This window comes from Lissotriton helveticus, chromosome 7, assembly GCF_964261635.1.
Source record: "Lissotriton helveticus chromosome 7, aLisHel1.1, whole genome shotgun sequence".
Classification (NCBI taxonomy): Eukaryota; Metazoa; Chordata; class Amphibia; order Caudata; family Salamandridae; genus Lissotriton; species Lissotriton helveticus.
In genome coordinates, this window is record NC_136068.1 from 1,746,588,861 (window position 1) to 1,746,612,547 (window position 23,687).

A 23,687-nucleotide genomic window follows, 5' to 3' on the forward strand; every position below is an offset into this window, starting at 1 on the left:
GGGCTAACTTGACTCTAAGACTGGACCATGCATTATTCTACATGTAGTGCGTGATGGAGAATATTAAATGACCATTAAATACAGTATTTCTCTAACGTGGAGCCGCATAGGCTAGACAATGACGGAAACTATTGATGCAGTTCAGTAGCTTAGGAATGCAGAGAAGGAGGACTGAACTGATAGCTGGGATCATAACATACTCTTGGCAGACTCAGAGGCAGAGCCAAGCTACACCGGGCACTGCGAGGCAGGAAGTAAGTGAAGGGTCGAGGATACAGGTGGGGGCTGTATCGCTCCTCAGCGAGGCTTCAGGAGACAGGAGCTGAATCTGATGTCCGGGCCCTTTTGAGGCCTGGAAACGGGAACTTTATAATGAAATAACGTGCACACTGAGAAACGTGGCAACGTAGCTTTACATAGGCCTGATATTCGTAGTATTCACGAGGACTGGGAACTGGCATACTAGAGGTGGACACAACTGTAATTGCGTCATTAATCGGACATGGGGAATAACATATGCATATTGGTCATGCACACATAACATATGATGGATGAGGCGTAGGGACACAGAACATGGCAAAATTTACTTTTCCACACAATAACTCCCTGGTGGAATCCTAGTCCCAGGGTGCACCATCTGCCTTCCTCTGTGTTCCTGTTGGGCTGCCTATCACCCTGGTTGGACTGCAAGTCCCAGGGTGCTTTACGAGGCTCTACCGCTGCCGCAGGTGAGGGGGAGGCACTTCCACTGCGCACAAAAGTGCTGCCTCATCCCTGCGGCGCGGGACACTGTTTGTGCCTTCGTCGGGGGCATCCACTTTCAGCCAACAGCAACCTGCTGGGATCCTAGTCCCGGGGTGCACCATTTGCCTTCCTCTGTCTTCCTGTTGGGCTGCCTCTCACCCTGGTGAGACTGCAAGTCCCAGCATGCTTCGTGAGGCTCTACCACTGCCGCAGGTGATGGGCAGGTAATTGCACCGTGCACAAAAGCGCTGCCTCACCCGATGCGATGCGTGAGGCACGCGGGCTGCGCCCGGGCAAAGCCTGGGTTAAGGGCGGACTCATCCTTGCCTGTCATTGCCAGGAAGAGGCAGGGCAGGTCTACCCCCCTTGGCGCCTTTGGGTTAATCAATTGACTCGTAAAACTCCAAAAGTACCCTTTTGCATTGAATAATTTGTTATCAACCAGACCAACCACAGTAGGGACAACAGCATTCTACTGGCAGGAGTTGGTAGGGGAACCAGGAAAGTGTACCCTTTTGACCCATCTGAACAATCGTGTGAACTACATATGCACTGTACTAGACCAGGAAGTACCTGAGACATTTTGCATCTTGAACATTGGCCATCTGATCATATCCTGCCTCCATTCTCTTGTTTCTATAGTTTTTTTTTGTTTAACTTTATCCAGGTGCTATCTGGTTTATTCCAGTGGGGAGGCTGCACTTTAGTTCTGCCTTGCTTAACCAAACACCCACCTCGTCCCCAAGTGACCCTTCCCTCCCCAATGCCACCTACCTCAACTGATAGAATGCTTCGAAGGGCTATCTTGGAGAAACACATGAACCAAGAATTAGCATACTTTGAGATCAATCATGTTTTAGATTCCACCCAATATGGCTTAAAAATTAAGCTCAATACTGAATTGGCCTTAATTACGGCAACTGAGGAAATAAGACATGCGGTTGACAATGCAGGTTCGGCAGCACTGATATTATTAGATCTGTCAGCCGCCTTTGATACAGTAGACCAGGGCACCCTATTAAAGTGGCTTCAAGAGGCAGGGATAGTAGGCCCAGCTCTTGCTCTTCTCAGCTCTTTTCTGTTACATCGAGAACAGTTCATCGAAGTATAGGCTTCAAATGACAATGTTTCAGACTTCCATGTTGGGGACCGCAGGGTTCTTCTTTGAGCCCTTCCCTGTTTAATATCTACGTTGCATCCCTGGCCCGCTTGATTAAAGCCCATGGCTTTGACTTAGTATCATATGCAGATGATACCGAGATTATTGTATCAATCAAGGGCAAAAATCATGGCCCAGCCCACAACATCAAGGAATCCACGAGAGGTGTAGGTGACTGTATGGCAGAAAATTGCCTTAAACTCAAATAAAAACAGAAGTTCTATTCTTCGGCCTAGGTGCATCGTTCTGGTCTTCAGAATCGTGGCCCATGGAGATGGGAATCCCTCCTTCTCCAGTCACCAAGGCAAAAAATGTGGGAGTCATTATTGACACCTCCTTATCATTTTCACATCATGCAAAGATGCTCTCCTTGTCAATTTCTTTCACCCTGAGAATCGTGAGGAAATTCTTCAATTTAACCCAACGGTATTACAGAAAACAGTGTAGCAGCTTTAGTCTTATCTAAACTTGATTACTGTAATGGGATATTGGTTGGAGAACACAAATCAGTAGTGGCAAAATTCCAAGTAATCCAAAATTCAGCAGCTCAGCTGCTCTTCGGCCTAGCCAAATTTTTATCAGCCAGACAGGCTCTTGATATCTTGCACTGGTTGCCTGTGGTGAAGAGAATTAAGTTTAAGGCCTATAAGGCTCTGCATAACCCTGGTCCTGTTTAGTTAACAGATCGTTTGGAATGGCATATTCCAGCACATCAACTCAGGTCTGCATCTCTGAAGCTCCTGAAAGAACCTGAGCGCTGCCTTCTCAGATGAGGTGGTGAAAGCTTCTCATGTGTCACATCCAGATGGTGAATGAGATGCCAATATAGTTAAAAAAAACTCCCCATATCTGCTCTCATTTAGGAAGAAACTTAAAAACCTGGCTTTATACCCAATAACATCTTGTAAACTACCAGGTGGTTGGTTGTATTATGTGCTGAGCTGCAAGCGCATAGACGCCCTTCGGTAGTAGCGCGATATGTAAATACATAAATAAGTAAAATAATATAGTGGTGGTAACTACCAAAATAGAGTTGACCGAGATGCGTTTGTCACTAACTCCAGAAATCTTCTATCCGGTATCTGAGACTTCCACCACCCAAGCTTTCACCACTGTGTCCGCATCCAGGTTAATAGAGCCCACACCTAGGGCAACAGAGTACTTCCCATCCCCACCCCAAGAAGTTCCACCAAAGTTAGTGACTCGCAAAGGTGGATGTGTTGCCAGTATTCCAAAGAATGGGACTGATAAACAAGGGAATGGGTCAGGAGCCAAAAGAAAGAAAAACATTGAGGCAACACCTAGTGTTGATGAGCTAGCTATCACTGAGTGCGCAGCAGGACCCCTTACCAACCCTCGGACAGAAGCTGATTGTCCATCTTGGGTGCGGAACCTGATAGCGGACCTACAGAGCCAACTGAGAGCCATTGTGATGGAAGAACTTGCTCAGCTACTCAATTGCATAGACAAATGGCCTTTAACGGGGCATAATGGGCACACCAACACTACTGTTGGTAATACCCAAGCTCTAGTGAAGGGTAAAGACTGTAGCTCCCAGACAGATAGTGCAGGTTTAACCTCCCAGGCAAGCACAGTTCCCGGAGGGATGTACTCCCCAATATTCTTCCGGGTTCCAGTAGGGCCGACGATCATAGCAACCAGGCAGGTAACACTACTTTGACCCATTCAGAAAGCCCAGGTATTTAGCAGGCCCAAGTCACCAGGGCTGTCACCAGCCCCATGAGGTTTATCAATGAGAAAGGGAATAACAACCCAGCTTCCCACAAGAGGGGTTTGAATAAAAATAATTCCACTAGCATAGGGCCCAGGGAAAGCAGAGAAGGGGTGGATCTTAAGGAGGGCACAGAGAGAAGGCATGAAGCAGTGACTCTCCCGACTATAAATCTACACCCAGCCTCATTTTCATATGTCATTATACTGACAGGAGTACCATAGATTAACAACAGCCAGAAGGTAACACAGTTGGACCTCTGGAACAAATTCCATTTCTGGCTGGCTAGGTACAGGCAGTTTCCTTATGATTGGGCAGGGAGATCCTAATGGTTCGAAGAGTTGGCTGGGTGGGTACAAGAAAAAAGACAACGCAAGGGGACTGCGTAGTTATTACTTTTAGTAATCCTCTGAATGTCCACACCCTAGCAGGCCCGAATTCCTGCCCCCAGGAACCACCCACAAGGGTTAAGGCTTACACATTGGACTTTTTCGACTCCCATTGTCATAGCCAACCTAGGGCCCATATACCAGTGTCTCAGATAGATGGTCATTAGAACGCCAAATGGCGGGTCCACCCCCTAGACCCTTACTATTTAACATACCAGTAACAAATAGATTTGGGGCCCTAGAGGAGGTGGATTGACATGCGATGACAGACGGCCTGGTCCCTGGATCTAGGTGCTGGGGGTCTGGAAGGGACTTAGGGGAATACAACAGCAGCCAGCTGAGTCAAATCACATGCTCCGGGATTGGGGTAGACTTACTGGATCTGCAAACCGAAATTCTACCAGTGGCCAATGGTGTAAATAGTACATGGGCAGGGACACTTGGAATTACAGTTGCTGCATCTCCCACCCCCTCAATAATTAGTACATCTAGGGGAGGTATCCCTTCGGAAGCAGCAGAAGTACTTCCCTTGGTCCAGCTGGAGGATACCCAATTCCCTAACTCCTACAAGCACGATGCCCCTTTTGACAACTGTAACCCAAACAACAAGCTGAGGGTTTTATCCTGGAACATTGCTGGCCTAAAAAGTAAACTGCACTGCCCAGAATGGGGGCCTTTTGTGGAGAAATATGACTTGTGCATTTCCAGGAAACGTGGGCAAGGGATGACATCGTAAGAATGGGGTATGCATATTTCAATGTACCTGCAATTTCCAGAGGGAAGAGTCAGACCCTGAGGGGGCTAATGTACTTGGGTCACTACACACCTGGGCTGTACAGTGGGGGAAACATCACTTACAACGCAACTTTTACCACGCAATGCTTTTACATCGCAACTTTTACAACGCAAACCATTACAACGCATTGCACTGGGGGGCGCTCTAGGATAGGGAATATATTTAATTTACTATCCAACACCTTCCCTACTATCCACGGGGACTGGAGTTGGAATAGTAAATTAAACTATTCACTATCCAGCACCCCAAAGCGCTATGTGTTGTAAAGGCATGCGTTGTAAAACTTGCGATGTAAAAGCATGCGTGGTAAAAGCATGCGTTGTAATGTCATACATCCGTACAGTGGAGCAGCTGCATCCCCTGCCTAACGACATTCAGTGCACTGTACTCACCTTCTCTTCCAGTTTGAAAAAAGCCTTTATTAACCTCTATTCCCGTCCCTTTAGACTCAGCCATGAATCTCCGACCACCAACCAACTGAATACCTTTATTGATACAGTCCCCACGAATATAAGGCTGGTTATCGGGGGTAATTTTAATTGCCAATTTAAGCCTCTTGCTGTTCCTACTGACACATTTTTCAGCGAGGAGGATCAGCAATAGTTAATTCCTGACTCTCAAATCCAACCGATTAAGGCCTGGACCCCGTTGACACTCCAGAATAATACAGTAACTCTGATCCACTCCCTGAGATGTGTAATGGCTGCATTAAATCAGACAGACCAGGGAAGTTAACTTTTAATACAACCAGCCAATCTTTCCTGTTGAACAACATTCTAGTGGACACCAGATTATGCCAAAGTGTTGTTGATTTCGCCATCCTGCCGTTAATGGAGAGCGACCACAGCGCCTTGACCATGGAGTTGGAGTTGCCAGATCTTCAAAATCCCACGTCTAGCGGCACCCCCGGAGCTAGCAGTTTAACACTCTCTAATAATTGAAGAAGAAGAAGAAGAAGATTGGGGACAATCGAGCGACCATCCAACAAGCTCGCCACACTATATTCTCCAACTATTTTTCCCTTATCAGAATTGGGGGAGGCTGACCCGACAATAGACTCTCTCTCTCAAACATCGATAGAATAACAGCATTACATACAGAATTGAGAATGAGTCTGACAAACGTATTATATCTTAGGGTATTTTCTAAGGCAAAAAAGGGGGCTAAAAAATCCTGGTTTAACGACACCTGTCATAAGGCCAAGAGAGCACTGCTAGACACCATCAAACTCAAGGACAGACATCTAATTAAACAAATGAGGTTGCTCTACAGAGAAAAAAATACAACAAGCAAAGAGGAGCTGGGAGCTAGTAAAATGGGACGCCCTCAAAATCGCCCTATCCAAAAGGGACATGAAGTAGTTCTGGTTAATAGTGTGTACAGATAGTAGTGAAGGGAAGCCAGCCTTAGAAAAAAAACATTGCAGTGGTTGTATGGAAGATCCATTTCAATGCTCTATACACCACTGGGAAAGTTCCAGACCCAAAGGATCAAACATCCTTAGTACCCTCAGGGACTGTCTATGAAGAGGCCCATGGGATTACTCTGACAGAAGTTTTAAATGCTATAAGAGATCTCCCTCTCGGCTAAGCTCTGGGACTGGACATGTTACCAGGAGACCTATTCCGGGCAGAACCAAAAATATGGGGACCATTCCTATGGACAATATCTAATGCTATTTTGAGAGGTATGTCAATCCTGGAAACTTTGGTTGGGTGAGAAATCTTTCCAGTTTTTAAAAAGGGCTCACCTTTTCTGCCTACCAACTATAGGCAAATCAGTTTTATCACCCAGAATCTGTTTGCAAGGATCCTCCTCCATTTCCTTCATGTGTGGATGGAGGAGCATGAAATTCTGAGTCCATACCAAGCCGTTTTCAAGAAAAACATCTCTACCATCGATCAAATCTTTAGACCCCAACCACTATACTAGAAAACTGTGTCAATAAAGGGTGACAGCCTCGGGTTAATATTTGTAGATTTGAAGATGGCCTTCGTTCTGGTCCCCAGAGATAAACTGTGGAAGGTACTTAAACACCTGGGAATCCCCCCTACCTCTTGACCTTGTTCATGAGACTGCACATGGTCAACTTTGCCCAAGTAAGGAACATGACATTTGGGGAATTAACCTCTTGCTTCCCAGTCAATAGGGGAGTATGGCAGGGGATAGTGCTGGCCCCTACCCTGTTTTACCTTTTCATTAACGCTCTGGTTGACCAACTAAATGAGGTATAGGATAATTATGCCCCAAACCTGGAATGTAGTAAGGTGCCTGCAATGATGTTTGTGGAAGACACACTGATATATCAAAGTCACCAATGGGCATCCAGAGGGTTCTTGCTAGCTTCGCTACATTGTGAAAAAACAAGGGAGTGGAGTTCAACACATTGAAGATCAAATTTATGGTCTTCAACCCAGCTAACACATCCTGCCTGAATCCTTCCCTAAATGTTACCTTGCTCTGTTATGTAGGAATCTACAACCCTAGTGTAATTTTTCCGATTCATGCCCATATATTGGTATAATTCACCCAATCCATATATAGGCATAGGAATCATTACCTTATTTAGTCTTAGCCTATACAGCTCAAATACGGCATGGCTACTTCGACTAAACTCCGAGAATCCACAACGATTCCTTGGAAAAACCCGCCTTCAGCAGTCAGGGACTTCTCCCTGCTTGAATATTAATTTATCCAGGATCTACTGGAGTTTTCAAGGAACTGAGGCACTAGTGACGATATTATATCCAATCATACGTCAAACGTGGCACCTTCAAAGTATAAATATGCCTACATTTGCCCAGTCAAACACATGGTGGTTTGGAGCAGATCGACTAACTACTTGCCCGACGCCTTGCTGTTGCAAGTGCCGAAGGAAGCCAACCCTCCAACTGATGCACTGAGCAGAGGCTGTCTTTTCTCTTGCCGACAAATCAAGCTCCGGTGTTTCCAGGCTGCCCTTGTGGGTTGCTGGGAGATTGAGTCCTGAGAGAGAGATACAAGACCTCTATCATTCTAAAACCAAGGTACCGAGCTGATTAGACCCTTAGAGAATTCTTGGAACAGATTCTTAGCAGAAAATTACTAGACTTAAGCTACACCACACTTACTCCTCCCTTCTACTAGACTTAGGTTAGGTACACCGGGGTAGGCGTATTTTAGAAGCACCAGTTGAGTACTTTTAGCCACTATTTTATCACTGTATGTATTTTATGCATTTTATGTATTCTATGTTTATGGCTTAGAAACCATATCATGCTTTTACAGTACTATTTTATAATACTATTCGTATTATATGCATTGTACTTCTTAAACAACATTACAATTGTAGCAGTGCAATTTCTTATGCTTAAGAAATAAGACGGTTCAATAAATACTTTTATTGAAAACCCCCGTCTCTCTATTTCTGAGCAACTCTGGTGAAACGACGCATGCACATCTGACTGAGTGAAATAGCCATCTATTGTTTCCGCGACTCTAGAGATACGTTTCATTCTGGGGAAACAAAGTTGTCATGTTATACTAATCCCTTCTTGTACTTTCGAGAAAGTTTCTAGTGACCTCTGAGCTAGCTGGCACTCACAATTAAGTCTAATATATTCGGCAGAGACCTAGTCGACTTAAGTCCTACGTCTACGTTGCAGGATATATTATTCCAATGCGCAGAGCCTATTGGGAATATAGGAACTACACTACAGCTCAAGAGGGTGTCAGTTAGACTATCTAGGTGTCACGCTGTCTGAAACGTTTGAGTGGGGCCCACAACTAGCTAAAGCAAGTTTTAAGCTAGCACAGACTGTAGGGGTATTGCAAAAATATATAGAAAATCCTCCCACAAGCCGGCTGGGCCTATAGCGGAGATCTACAAAGTGTAAGCAAGTTATGCTAAAATGTATGAGGTTGAATTATGGGGTAACTAGGCTGGTCTTCAGGTCCCTCTCCGCAGTCATATTTCCCCCCACCTCAGGCAACTCCTTTGGCTCACTGTGGAGAGTTGAATTTAAAAGCCCTCACATTTGCCTTCCGGGGCTACCAGGGAAGAGGCCCTAAGTATCTGAGGATGAAACTTCACCCCAACCAGCAGGGTGGATCGCTGAGGTCCAATTTTAAATGCTACCTATTCATCCCTGTTTTGCTAAAGCGAGAATTGGGGGCAGAACATTTGAGGTGAGAACCTCTAAATGCTGGCATTACCTGCCTCTCCAACTACGAATGAAGCACTGTGAGCAAGAGTTTTTGTGTAATATCGATTATTTTTGGAATTGTTTTGAAGCTTTTAATTTTAAGCAATTGATTAGTTCATAAACGTCATTCAGAAAACCTGACTTGCAGACAGAATTACCACCATTTTTTTTAGGATGGCCCTTCTAATGCAGAATTTAAGATTCAAGAATGTATTTGTGCAAAACAGAAAATATGCATTACACTTTGTCAAAATGCTCCAAATGTAATCAACTGATGAGTACATTTCTCCTGATGGCTGAAGTGCATAAAGGAGCTGGACGCCCAGTGGATATTAGAGAGTATGATATCTGCCAGGTGTATAAATAGAACTCATCTAATCTATTGACATTTGTGGGATATTTTATAATGTGCATTACTGTATATTGAGATAATATATCACTAAAGAAAAGTTTTCTATTATCTCCCTCCTCAGATTGACCTTTTGAAATACATTGGATATGCCACATCAGAAACATGTCATGCCACTTCCCCCCTCACAGCTGTGTTTGGCCTTGCAGGAACACAAGAAGCCTCTTGGAATGATTACCTTTGGAAATATCTCATTTATCTGTGCACGTCCAACTATGGCCTGTGCTAGACTTCTTGTGATGTCCTTTCTTTGGAATGGTAAGTGTGACGTGCCAATCTAAAATAGGCTTTTATTACACCCAGTTCATGCTGTTTGGTACTTAGTAATCATTAACACATAGAAATTTGATTTGAAAAGGATGTTGTGATATAATTGCATTGTCTGTGTGCGACTTTTAACACAATTTATCCACCTACTGTGTCATAATATTACCTGCCAAATAAAAGCCCCATCAAGACACCACAGCAACCAAAAGGTGGTTTAATGGAGAACTTGCTATACAGAAACACACTAACCATAACCCAGGGTAGGTGTGAGGCTAGTGAACTACTGCACATGACACAAATTCTTTACAAGACCCTCAGGAGAGGCTACCTTGCTAAGGTATCACTGAGGCACCCAGCTGTACAAAGGGACATTTGAAGATCTACAAATTAAATCAAAATCAAAAAACTGATTTACAGAGTGCAGCTAATCACTAGCAAGAGTGTCCAGGTGCAGAGAGCAGTGCTTCTAAGAGGTGAAATCAAACATCCAAGTGTTGTGTCCCTCCCTGAATCCCAAAAGAGAGGTTGAGGTGTGTAGGTGAAGGTGAGTTCATTCTAGGATTTCAATGGAACGTATGTGAAAGAGCGTCCTCCACTGTTGTTCTGGCGGTTTCGAGGGGGTGCACACGAGGAAGAGGAAGGAGAAGCTCAGGAGTCTCGAGGTTTGGTGGAAATTTGGGCTGTAGTTTAGGTATGCTGGTCCTTGATTGTGAAGGGCTTTGTGGGTGTGGATCAGCATCTTGCATTGGAATCTCTTCTGAATGGAGAGCCAAGGGAACATCTTGAGGTGGGGGTGATATGGGTCCACATGGCGAGGTCATGGAATGGTCTGGCTGATGAGTTCTGTATGGTCTGCAGTCTCTTCAGGAAGTGCCTGGTGAATCCTACAGAGTGTGCATTGCCATAGTCCAACTGTCTGGGGACTAGGGCTTAAGTGATAGTTCGTCTGGTGTTGATGGGGAGCCATTCTAAAATTTTACAGAGCATGCAAAGAGTTCGGAAGCAGGCAGAAGAAATTTCATTTATCCATTTTTTCATGGTGATCTTGATGTACTGGATGATGCCAAAGCTGTTTGCTTGGTCTGTCGGAGGGTGGGGGGGGAGGGTGTGCTGGTTCAAGTTCTGAAGGCCACTAGGAGACATTTCACTGGGGGGTGTTGTTCTCAGAGATCAGCTCTTCAGTTTTGTCTGTTTTGAGTTTAGACAGTTCTTTTTCATGCAGTCCACAATGGCTGTCATACATCTGCAGAAGTTGGCCTCGTGGTGGAGAGATCTTCTGATAGAGAAATGATCAGTTTGGTGGAGTCTGTGTGGGATATGATGTTCATTCCATGGGATCTGATGATGTTGGCCATGGGAGTCATGTAGAATTTGAACAGTGTGGGGCCCAGGGACGAACCTTGATGGATGTCTCAGGTGATGCCCTAGGTTTCTGAGGAGAAAGGTGGTAGGCAGATACGCTGGCTTCTTCCTCTGAGGAAGGAGGTGATCCACTTAAAGGCATTTCCTTGGATTCTGATGTGATGAAGCCTCTTCATAAGTTTTTGGTGGGATACAATGTTGAATGCTACTGAGAGGTCGAGGAGAATCAGGGCCACCATTCACCTTCTCTGCCAAACTCTAAAGAACACCCTTTTTCATTTTTGAATTATTGCATTTGGAAATGTAGGGAGTATATACTTCAACGTTGGCAATGATGAGCTTTGTAGGTAAGAGATACTTCACTCATCAGTTGGATCAGGACTGGAGATGGAAGCATCTTAACTGTGGACTTAGGGTGTCTTCTATTCTAGAATACTTATAGGTGTACCATAGGATTGTAGCATCTTACTATAACCTCACAGCATATTGTATTTCTTGGAGGAGTGCCATAGATGATGGTTCTGAGACTGGCAGCTATCGCTGGAATAAGATGCTGGCAGAGCTATCTTGAAAAAAGCGTAACTATTCCTCTGTTGCTGCCAATTCTGCCTTGTTTCACACAGTGGCAATGAAGATGAGACAGTGACACCTCAGCTCATCTATTCTACTCAGAATTTGGGGTCACCTACTACTTAATGTTAAAAAAGCAGAGGCGTGAAGGAATGAGGAGCAGTGAGGGATGTTGGATTGAACGTATTGGTGAACCACTCAACATAAGCATCATCAGAATGGTTGAGCCAATGTACTGGTTCATGTGAGAGTTGGCAAAGGAAGCTAAGAAGGTGGTGTAATTGGTGTAGCAGACTCTCTTCTGCATTGACTAGTGAGGCATTGCGGAATCACAGAGTGAGTTCGGTAGAAGCAGTGTCATCACCTTAGAGGCAGGGAACATTGTAGCTTGTTACGAGATGACCAAAAGCAGCACAATATGACGCAACAAATGCCTATAGACAGTGGCCATGTTAGGAGTTATATAGGACAGTGCCAAATATGGCTGTCAGCAAGAAGGTGTGGCACAACTGCTAGCTGAAAGATGGAACATGAGTCAGGTGGAAGCAGGAACTCATAACTTCTGTAATAGAGAGCAGACAATTGTCAGAGTTGCTAATGTCTCTGCTGCAACCAGGTAATTACAAGACAGAGAATGGATTGGGGATGATTGAAGATGAATGAAGTTGCTGTCTATAACAATGATGGTAAATGGTGATGCACTAGCAGTTATCACATTCTGGTGAGAGGAAAAGTTGCTTATCCATTTGTCTTAAAGAGTTGCAAGTTGCTAGCAATTGTGGGATCACTTGTCTGTCACTCTTGCTCCATTTGGAAATGTGCTAATCTAAAGCGCAGATGAAAGAGAATGGCCATTGAAACACTTTCCATGTGGTGACCAAAGTCAACTGTGACACTGTGGCTGTGCTTGCTATAGAAGATGGTGATTCGCATATCTTCCTTCTGCAGTGCTTAGTCCTTACTTCATTACAGTGATGGGCATACCTGACTCATGGAAACATTTAAATGGAGACCCCTACTCTGAGACCTGTAATCTGAGATTTACAGCATGTGGCATAACTCTTTTGCTTTGTTTATAAGTAAGATCATGGACGGATCACTGTCATAATATCGATTACACAAATATAGAACTACCAAAATATCGAGGAATAAATACAGAATCCAAAAATATCGAATTCCTATCTCCAAACAGGTAAGTACAAAAATATCGAATCAAAAATATTGTTGTAAAAAATATAGTTAGTCAAAATATCGAATTTTATTTATGTCTTAAAAGTAATTGAAAATTAATGAAATAATAAATATAATTAACTTAAACATACTTAAAAAACTTAATTAACCATAAAATTAATAAATAATTAATGTAATTTAAAAAAAATAAACATACAATTAGATTTTTTAATACATAAATATATATATATATATATATATATATATATATATATATATATATATATATATATATATATATATATATATATATATAAATATATACATGAACGTAATATTAATAAAAAATATACAATATTTTTACCGTAGGATAGCGGGAGGGTAAACTTTACTATTACCACTCCAGTGAGTGCAACAGTAGAGAAAGCGTTGGATAGCGTAGGGGTCAAAATTAGTATTCCCGCTCCAGTGAGTGCAACAGTAGGGAAAGCGTTGGATAGTGGGAGGGTAAAAATGACTATTCCCACTCCAGTGAGTGCAACAGTAGGGAAAGCGTTGGATAGCGGGAGGGTAAAAATGACTATTCCCACTCCAGAGAGTGCAACAGTAGGGAAAGCGTTGGATAGCGTAGGGATAAACATTATTATTCCCACTCCAGTGAGTGCAACAGTAGGGAAAGCATTGGATAGCGTAGGGGTAAAAATTACTATTCCCACTCCAGTGAGTGCAACAGTAGGGAAAGCATTGGATAGCGGGAGGGTAAAAATTACTATTCCCACTCCAGAGAGTGCAACAGTAGGGAAAGCGTTGGATAGCGTAGGGGTAAAAATTACTATTCACACTCCAGTGAGTGAAACAGTAGGGAAAGCATTGGATAGCCTAGGGGTAAAAATTACTATTCCCACTCCAGTGAGTGCAACAGTAGGGAAAGTGTTGGATAGAGTAGGGGTAAAAATTACTATTCCCACTCCAGTGAGTGCAACAGTAGGGAAAGCGTTGGATAGCATAGGGGTAAAAATTACTATTCCCACTCCAGTGAGTGCAACAGTAGGGAAAGCGTTGGATAGCGGGAGGGTAAAAATTACCATTCCCACTCCAGAGAGTGCAACAGTAGGGAAAGTGTTGGATAGCGTAGGAGTAAAAATTACTATTCCCACTCCAGTGAGTTTAACAGTAGGGAAAGTAATGATTTATTATATTATTAAAAATAAATTAAATATCAATACCAATAAAACATTAATTAAAATTATTTACGAATTTAATATTATGTAATAATTAGCTATTTAGAAATACAAATAAATATTAGTTATTAAAAATCAATTACCTATTCATAATTAATTAGCAACTAATTAATGTTCAATAACAAAAACGATTTATTAATAAAAATGAATACCAATTAATAATTAATTAACAGTAAATTAATTATCAATACACAAAAAGTATTTTAATATGTAATTAATTACAATTACATTACTTCCCAGCCTATTCCCCTATAAACCCACAAACTGCTACGGAAAATAAATTAATAAAATTAACATAATCATTTAATCAAAAATGAATTACCAATTAATACAAATTAATTACCAATTAAAAATGTATTAACAATAAATTAAAAATCAATAGCAATAAATAATTAAAAAATATTTACTTAATTACAATTAAATTACTTCCCACCCCATTCCCATATAAACCCACAACCCGCTACGGAAAATAAATTAATAACATTAACATAATTATCAATTAATCAATTAATACAAATTAATTACCAATTAATACAAATTAATTACCAGTTAAAAATTATTTATAAATAATTCAAAATAAATACCAATAAATAAATTCAAATATTTAATTAATTACAACTAAATTACTTCCCACCCTATTCCCCTATAAACCCACAACCCGCTACAGAACTAAAAAGCAAAACTTAATGAAAAATAATTAATAATTGCTAAAAATTTATATTTAATTTATTATAATTAAATTACTTCCCACCCTATTCCCCTATAAACCCACAACCCGCTACAGAATTAAATTACGCAAAAATAAAACAACATAAAATGAATTACCTAAAAAAATTCAACATACATTACAAAAAATAAAATACACTTTTCACACATACACTAACATACAAAACACTTAAAAAAATTCTATATTATTAAAAATTCAATATATTTTAATGCCTATATTTATATACTTCGATATTTTGACTTCGATATTTTGACAATCGATATTACTTACCTTCAATTCGATATATTTAACCACTACATTGTGTCCATTCGATATTTTGTCCATTCTATATTTTTAATTCGATATTATGTCAGTTCTATATTTTTACTTCGATATTATATCTTAATACCATCATTGACATCTCATTTCCACCAGTCATTGTTGTTTTAGGTGTCCTCTATCACACTGAAATAAAATATGCAGAATGGGGCACAGTCTCTTTTCTTCACAAGCCTTCCGAGTGATCCAGCATTAAGTAGAATAAATGGAAGAAGGGATTCCAGAATATGACATGATTTGAGAGGCCAATTTAGATACATAGTGGAAGTTGTCACTTTAAGGCACTTTATGAGGGTGGAAAGCCATGATTAAAAAAACTGCAGCCATAGTTTTGCAACCCCCAGACTCATAGTACAATGTGCAATTATATACATTTATCACAAAGCATCACATACAGGATAAAGGATAGTTGTATAGTCTTAAGGCAACAGTCATCAAAATTCAATCAATAAAAGAACACTAATCCGCAGAACTGATCTAAAATGTGGTTTAAATTAAAATGCACTGTGCACTTACCTTTGAATGTATTGATCAGGCTTGGATGGACAGACCTAAAAGGTCAATGCAATACAGCAAGTTCAAAGTGCAGCGGTGGCATGACCAAGAGCAAGTCAGCTGAGCCTATGATGATGGGGAGCAGCAAAGCATAATACCTGTCAGCAAACACATTAATTAGTTGGGTGGCACAGGCTCGAGATGGGCAGATCTTAGAGGATGGTGCAAAGCAGCCATTTATTAAATGGTAGCTGGCATATTCGTTTGAGGCCAAAAACCAAGCGGGAAGAGCAGATAGAGAACTGACCGGACGCGGGATTACGGACACTCATTCTATAAAAACCTCAGGAGGGTCCACTATATTAACTGAGAGTAGTGACTCATCTAATGTGGGTTGATGCAGCAACAAAATAGACAGTAACAGTCCCTTTCTTAAGGGCTATCGGCAGGCACTTGGATTATGGGTGAAAAGAGTTTGATGCAAAATCGTCGCACCTTAAGAACCATGCCCTTCCCATAAATGTAGCTACTGTGCAGGCAAACAATGGACTAAGATCCGACCTTAGGTTTCTTAAGACTTCGGCATGACTCGTGGTGTTCATCTGTGAACAACGGGTCTTATCCAGGACAATCCAGCCGACAATAGGCTGGGCCAGCAAACAGCACATGTGCTGTGGATTCGTTTGAAACATTGCAAACAGGGCACGTTGAAAGAGATACGGAGGGAGATCACCATTTGATGGTGAATATTGAGAGGCAGAGTACCAGACCTAAACTGAATATAAAGCGTCTAGTTAGTGGGGTCAGTTATGAAATCCAAGTGAGGTTGACGGGCACTGTAAACATAGTAAATTCGTCAGTGAGTTTACGCCTAACTGAGCTGGTAGCGTCATTCTGGCAACCCAAGACCAATATAGATCTTGAATTTTTACTTTGGGGCTGAGGCGGGAGCCAGATAAAAGTCCCACAAGTCAGGAAACCCCCAGCAGACTTAGCAGTTTTTTTTTAATATTGTTGAGCCACTTGATTTTGTGAAATCTGTCCAGTTCTGTAAGCTCTTTGAGAGCCTCAGCATAGGGTGAAAGTTCCTTTGTAACTCACATCCTTCTCGAAAACAAGAATCATCTGATCCTTGCCTTGTCCAAAATTGTCCTCCTCCCCATGTCAAGGTTCGGGGGATATACCTGGGTAGTGGCTGGAAGCATAGCAAGCTTTACCTGGAACTTCTTTCAGTTTTTCTTTGAACAGCAATATTTTGAGAACCCCAGAGCTCAGTTTCATAAAGGGCTGTTCCCATTGTCTTTGCATCATAGAGTTGTAGAGGTGGAAGTATTGACTTAGTAAATGATGCACTATGTTATTTTAGGATGGCACCCACAATTTGTCTATTTTTAAGTGAAGCCTCATCTATGTGAAGATTCCAAGAGAATTTAGGGGACGACCTTATTCCTAAATAATCCAATTTGTCTCCTCTCAACATCACAGCTCCCCAGGAAAATGTTCCTTCTAAAAGACATATGCTGATTAAGGGACATGTGCTTTGTTTTAGATAAGTTAACCACCAATCGTCCCAAAGTGCAAACATTTTTTAATCGATTTCACAAGCGCGGATGTTCACTTGGAGTCTGCAATATGAATAGCATGTCGTACGCGAAGAGTAAGGTGGGAGATCTCGGGCAAGCAATAGAGCGACCTTTGACCCTGTCCTCGGGTAGGTCGCCCCCCAGCCGCCACACAGTCCTCCTGTGACGCTGCCCCCGCTGTCGCCTTGCCCCTGCCGCTGCCTGGTGCTGCGTGAGTCTCCTCCGGTCTTGCCCCTTGTTGAGTTTGTTTTTTGCATTTTGTAATCCCCATTTCACTTCTGCTGTGCCCTTTGTACCCCCTTTTCTGCCTTATCTGCCCCATTTTCCCCGTATTGCCTTCTGTGTCCTCTCCCCGCTTTTCCCGGTTTCCCTCTGTGCCACCTTCCCGCTGCTGCGTGCCTGTGGCCCCGCCCCCGATGTTCACATTCTCCGCCTCATTCCCGCCTCCCAGCTGCTCCTCCCTCCCACAGCCCCTCTTATGGAGGCCGCGCAGTGGTGAAGGGAGCGACCTTTGAAGCTGTCCTCAGGTAGGTCGCCCCCCAGCTGCCACACGGTCCTCCTGTGACGCTGCCCGCACTGTCGCCATGCCCCTGCCGCTGCCTGGTGCTGCGTGAGTCTCCTCCGGTCTTGCCCCTTGTTTTTCACTGTCGCCTTGGAGTTTGTTTTTTGCATTTTATAATCCCCATTTCACTTCTGCTGTGCCCTTTGTACCCCCTTTTCTGCCTTCTGTGCCCCCTTTCCCCCGTATTGCCTTCTGTGTCCTCTCCCCGCTTTCCCCAGTTTCCCTCTGTGCCACCTTCCCGCCGCTGCGTCCCTGTGGCCCCCGCCCCCAGCTGTTCCCATTCGCCGCCTGACTCCTGCCTCCCAGCTGCTCCTCCCTCCCACAGCCCTTCATATGGAAGCCGCACAGCGGCCGCGCCAAAGGCACCCCCATCTGCGCCCGTCCGCACCTGGACTGCGCCTAGCGCCAGAATCCCTGCCCCCTGCAGGAGCCAGGTCAAACGACTGAGATACGACACCGCCACCCTCAATGCAATCATTTCCGGACTGCTACCGAGCCACCCCGAAACGAACCCACAGACCCTTTCCCTGCCAAACCTGCAAATTCACATGCCTTCGAACCTGCACCCCGCCGACCGAACAAAGCAACAACAACAACAACAACAACCTCAAGGGCATCCTCCTCAACGCCTGCTCCGTCCACAAACACGCCATCGAACTCTGGGACCTCCTCGATACCACAGCACCTGACGTCGCCTTCCTCACGGAAACCTGGATGAACACATCCTCGGCCCCCGACATAGCCATAGCCATCTCGGACGGCTACAAAATCACCCGGAAGGACCGCGTCAACCAAAACGGAGGAGGAATCGCCATCATCTACAGGAACACCATCAGCGTCACAACCAACGCCGAAGACGCAATCTCCGCCGCCGAACACCTACACTTCCAGATCCACACCAACCCCAAGATCACACTCAGAGGAAACCTCATCTACAGACCCCCGGGCCCGCACACACAATTCTGCGAGACCTTCGCCGACTTCATCAGCCCGCACGCCCTAGCATCACCTGAATACATCCTCCTAGGGGACCTGAACTTCCACCTGGAGAACAACAACGACAGCAACACCACCACCCTGCTCGACAACCTAGCCAACCTCGGACTCAAGCAACAGGTGAACACCCCCACTCACCACGTCGGCCACACGTTCGACCCCATTTTCTCCGCAAGCAACCACGTCTCCTTCAGCCACACCACCGGACTACACTGGAGAGACCACAGCTGCATCCACTTCACTTTCAAGAAGACTACATCCCACCACCACATGCAACAGATCCCCGCAGATGCTGGAGCAAAGTCACCACAGACCAGCTAACCACATCGCTGAGCCTGAACCCACCAGTCGACACCCCTGACACCAACAACGCAGCCCAGAACCTCGCACAATGGATCACCAACTGCGCCGACGACCTCGCTCCTCTCAAGAACCCCCCAGGCAAGACCAGCATCAGGAAAACCGTGTGGTTCACCGACGCCCTCAAAGCCTCAAAGAAATCCTGCCGAACACTCGAAAAATCCTGGTGCCATGAACGGACAACAGAAAACATGACAGCCCTCAAGAACGCCACTCGCGAACACCACCAGCTGATCCGCACCACTAAAAGGACATCGTTCAAAGACCATCTGGACAACAACACCCACAACAACAAGGAACTCTTCAACATCATAAAAGAACTCCCCAACCCCAGGGCCAGCAACAACGACATCGCACCGTCGCAAGACCTCTGCAACTTCCTGGCCACGTTCTCCTACTGCAAGATCGCAGACATAAATGACAGCTTCAGCACCCAAATCCTGCCTCCAGCCACCGAACCAACAATCACACCCACCACCCTCAGTGCCTGGGCCCCCGTCAGCACTGAAGACACCACCCACGTCATGAACACCATCAACTCCGGCTCTCCCTCTGACCCATGCCCTCACCACATCTTCAACAAAGCTGACGCCATCATTGCACCCCACCTCCGGAACATCATAAACAACTCCTTTGCGTCAGCCACCTTCCCAGAAAGCTGGAAGCACGCAGAGATCAACGCCCTACGGAAGAAACCCTCAGCCGACCCTGAAGACCTCAAGAACTTTCGCCCCATCTCTCTCCTTCCCTTCCCGGCTAAAGTCATAGAGAAGACCATCAACAAACAACTGACTGCATTCCTCAAAGTAAACAACTCGCTCGACCCATCCCAGTCCGGATTCCGAGACAACCACAGCACCGAGACCGCCCTCATCGCAGCCACCGATGACATCAGGACCCTAATGGACAACGGGGATACAACTGGTCTCATCCTCCTAGACCTCTCTCCCGCCTTCGATACCGTCTGCCACCGCACCCTAATAACCCACCTCTACAACACTGGGATCCAAGGAAAAGCACTGGACTGGATCACCTTTTTCCTCTCCGACAGAACCCAGAGAGTCCGCTTCCGCTCCACGGCCACCAAGATCATCTGCGGCATACCCCAAGGCTCCTCGCTCAGCCCAACCCTCTTCAATATCTACATGAGCCCCCTCGCCGCCATCGCTCGCAATCACAACCTCAACATCATCTCCTACACCTACAACATCCAGCTGATACTCTCCCTCACCAAAGACCCAGCCACCACCAAAACCAACCTCCAGGAAGGAATGAAAGATGTCACGGAATGGATGAAGCTCAGCCGTCTGAAACTCCACTCAGACAAGACGGAGGTTCTCATCCTCGGACAATCTCCATCCGCCTGGGATGACTCCTGGTGGCCCATGGTGCTGGGCACCGTACCGACACCCATGGACCACACTTGCAACCTGGACTCCTCCCTCACGATGACCAAACAAGTCAACGCCATCTCATTGTCATGCTTCAACACCCTGCGCATGCTCCGAAAGATCCTCCGGTGGATCCCCACCGAAACCAGAGAGTCACCCAGGCCCTCGTCACCAGCTGACTGGACTACGGGAATGCCCTGTAGGCAGGAACCACAGCCAAACTTCAGAAACGTCTACAGAATGCCTCCGCACGACATCCCTCGCCGCACCCACATAACACCCCACCTGAGAAACCTGCACTGGCTCCCCATCAGCAAGAGGATCATGTTTAGGCTCCTCACCCACGCACACAAAGCGCTCCACAACATGGGCCCCGAATACCTCAATAACCACCTCTCGTTCTACACTCCCACCCACCAGCTCCGCTCTGCCAGCCTCGCCCTCGCCATCATCCCACGGATCCACAGAACCACATCCGGAGGAAGATCGTTCTCCTACCTGGCCACCAAGACATGGAACTCCCTCCCTGCACACCTACGACTGACCCAGGACCACCTAACCTTCAGGAAGCACCTCAAGACCTGGCTATTCTCAGCAGTAACAGCACCCCCCTCCCTTCAGCGCCTTGAGACCCTCACGGGTGAGTAGCGCGCTCTATAAATATATTGATTTATTGATTGATTGATTGATAGATGGGGTTTCATGAGGGTATACTGACAAGAAGTGGAACCCATTGTTTAAGTATAAATAGAACAGAGTGGGGGCCAGGACACCCCCCTGTCAGATGCCCATCTTGATGGAATGGGGTTTGTAAGTTGTCCCTGGTCCCCCCCCACATTATGGTAACGTGGTTGTCCTTGTGAAGGAAGGAAGCTACCATATCTGAATGGTATTTACAGCCGTTTAGAAACTAGAGGGGGGCATGATCATCTCACCCCTTTACAAATGCTAGTGTCTAACAATGAATCTGTCCATCACTAAAGGCAACTCTTAACCTGGCTGAAAACATAGAAACAATACAAAACCCATAATAAATAGTGCATCAGACAACAAATCAAGCAAGAAATCTGTGGCTCTGCTGCTGATTTGAAACACAGGAAAAGCCAAATGAGCTCAGAGTCAGTAAAGTATCTTGGCATGGGTGTAATTTTGCTGAAGGTGAAACACAGTTTAATTCTCCAGCTCCACTGCTTTTGCCGCCTTTGATAATCCATTATCTACATACCCACATATAGATCAGCAACAGGCTGTTTCAATAACAATAAAAAGTTTCATAACAGATCTATTATATCTGCAGTAAAGGGTAAAATCTAAAAAGCAAGGTATAACCAGGGCCTGGTAGAAAGTCTTTTGAAGTGCTCATCTCATTCTCCTTTACAAAAAGGAAAGACCTCCTTCTTGTAATGTTGACTGACATAGTCTGTAATGCCTATTTATTTACTTTACCCACCAGCAGAAGTTGTTACTCAACATTCCCTCCTAATTATGTGTGAGAAAATGCCCCTTTTTGCATAGTTACCCCCATTTTCTCCAAAACATTTTTGCTGGTGTTTGGATTCTTTACAATGAGGCACTTCCGTCCAGTACCCAGTGTGTGCGCTCTGACCCCTAAAATGTGTAAAAAGTATCTAATAACTGATTGGTATACCTAACTCTCCAGTGTGGCCATAGTATATGGCGTGGAAACTACAGCCATGGCATGGAAAGTTTAATGGCAATTGTTGACTGTAGCATTTATTGTGGCATACCCTAGTGTGACAAGGAAAACATGGATTCAGGCCAATAAAATCAATCTGATTGGTGCAGTGTAAACCTTCTTTGTAAACTTCAATGTCACCCTAAGTAGACCTTACAACATACAATGTAAGATGCCTACTGTTTGGTGGGACTTGTAGAAATGTAATGTTGGCAGCTCCCTACAGAGACACGGCCCAAAAAGCTATTTTTATTTTGCAACTCTCTGGCTGTCCTATGTTGACATTTAAAGTGAAAATTAACCTATTAACTTGGCTATCACAGGTTTGGGACAAGATAGAGGAATGGTTCAACCACTACTGCTAATATTTGTTAAAATCCAGTTCAATGGTGATGTAAGATTTAAAAAAAATATTTAGGAACAATAACGTTTACAAAAATTTCATTTCACTGCCCTAAGTTCCTAGAGGCTAATTTGTATTAGACTACTAGCAGCTAAGCCCCTGTTAGTGCTTGAACTTTATGAGGTGTGAAGTGAACACTGCTCTCAGAGCAGGACAATGACTTAGGCCTGATGACTGGATGGGCTGGGTATGAAACATGTGACACATTTTGACGTAGGAAGGGCAGGTAAGGTGGTCCAAGGCACTTTATTACCTTGAAAGGAACGGAGGTGAGGCTAACCCTCTCATAGTTTAAAATAAGGGAAGGCCCTTGCTCTTTAGGCCATTGGTATCCAGTTGAACAACAGCAAAGTGAGAGGGGGCGGCAGTCCCAGAACGAGTTTGGTGTCTCTGAAGATGAAAGTACTGTTCAGTTCCGTAAACATACCCTCGCTGGCTCACAAGCTCCCTTCAGGGCAGAAGATCTGTGTCATCTTAGGTTTCCCTTAGAATAGTGCTCGGTGAGAAAGTTAGTAGGAAGGTAAACCAGATATTCTGTAAAAGTGGGTAGGATTGCTCCCGAGAACATTTGCCTATCTAACTAGCTAGTGATACCTACAGAGCTAGTAGCTCATCCACAACTCTAAATAACACATGTTGGACATGAGTAAGATCAGAAGAGGGATAGACCTGCTGTCTGTGACCTGTGTGTGTACCTGATAGGTTGGACTTGCTCCCATATGTACCCATGACTAAAAAGTTGATGGCAATTGTCAGTTGGCTTAGATCCTGCATCGCTACAGAGACACAACAAGATGAAATATGCCTTTTTCCTGCAGTGACTAGTCACATTAACAACCGGACCTAGATTTAGGCTGGTGCCCTCTACTGGAAAGTGTTGTCCTTGGGATCCTTGAAGCCTTGAAAGTAATGGGGCCGATTCACAGAACTAACTAAAGAAAAAATCCTAAACTTACTACTTTTGGTATTCACAGAAGTTAGGATTTTGTCTTAAGTTTGTCTTAAGACAAACTTAAGACAGACTTAAGACAAAATCCTAACTTAAGTCTGTCTTAAGACAGACTTAAGACAAAATCCTAACTTAAGTCTGTCTTAAGACAAACTTAAGACAAAATCCTAACTTTTGTGAATAC

General features: G+C 44.3%; 1 protein-coding gene across 1 annotated transcript in view; it reads left to right on the plus strand.

Moving 5' to 3' along the window:
* The window catches only part of LOC144770732 (sialic acid-binding Ig-like lectin 13), an 847,291-nt gene that overhangs the window by 78,250 nt on the left and 745,354 nt on the right, over window positions 1-23,687 (plus strand). The window contains exon 2 of the mRNA XM_078655470.1: window positions 9,478-9,671. Within this exon, the coding sequence (XP_078511596.1) occupies window positions 9,503-9,671 (169 nt within the window). The 5' untranslated portion in view covers window positions 9,478-9,502. The remainder of the gene's footprint in view (window positions 1-9,477; window positions 9,672-23,687) is intronic.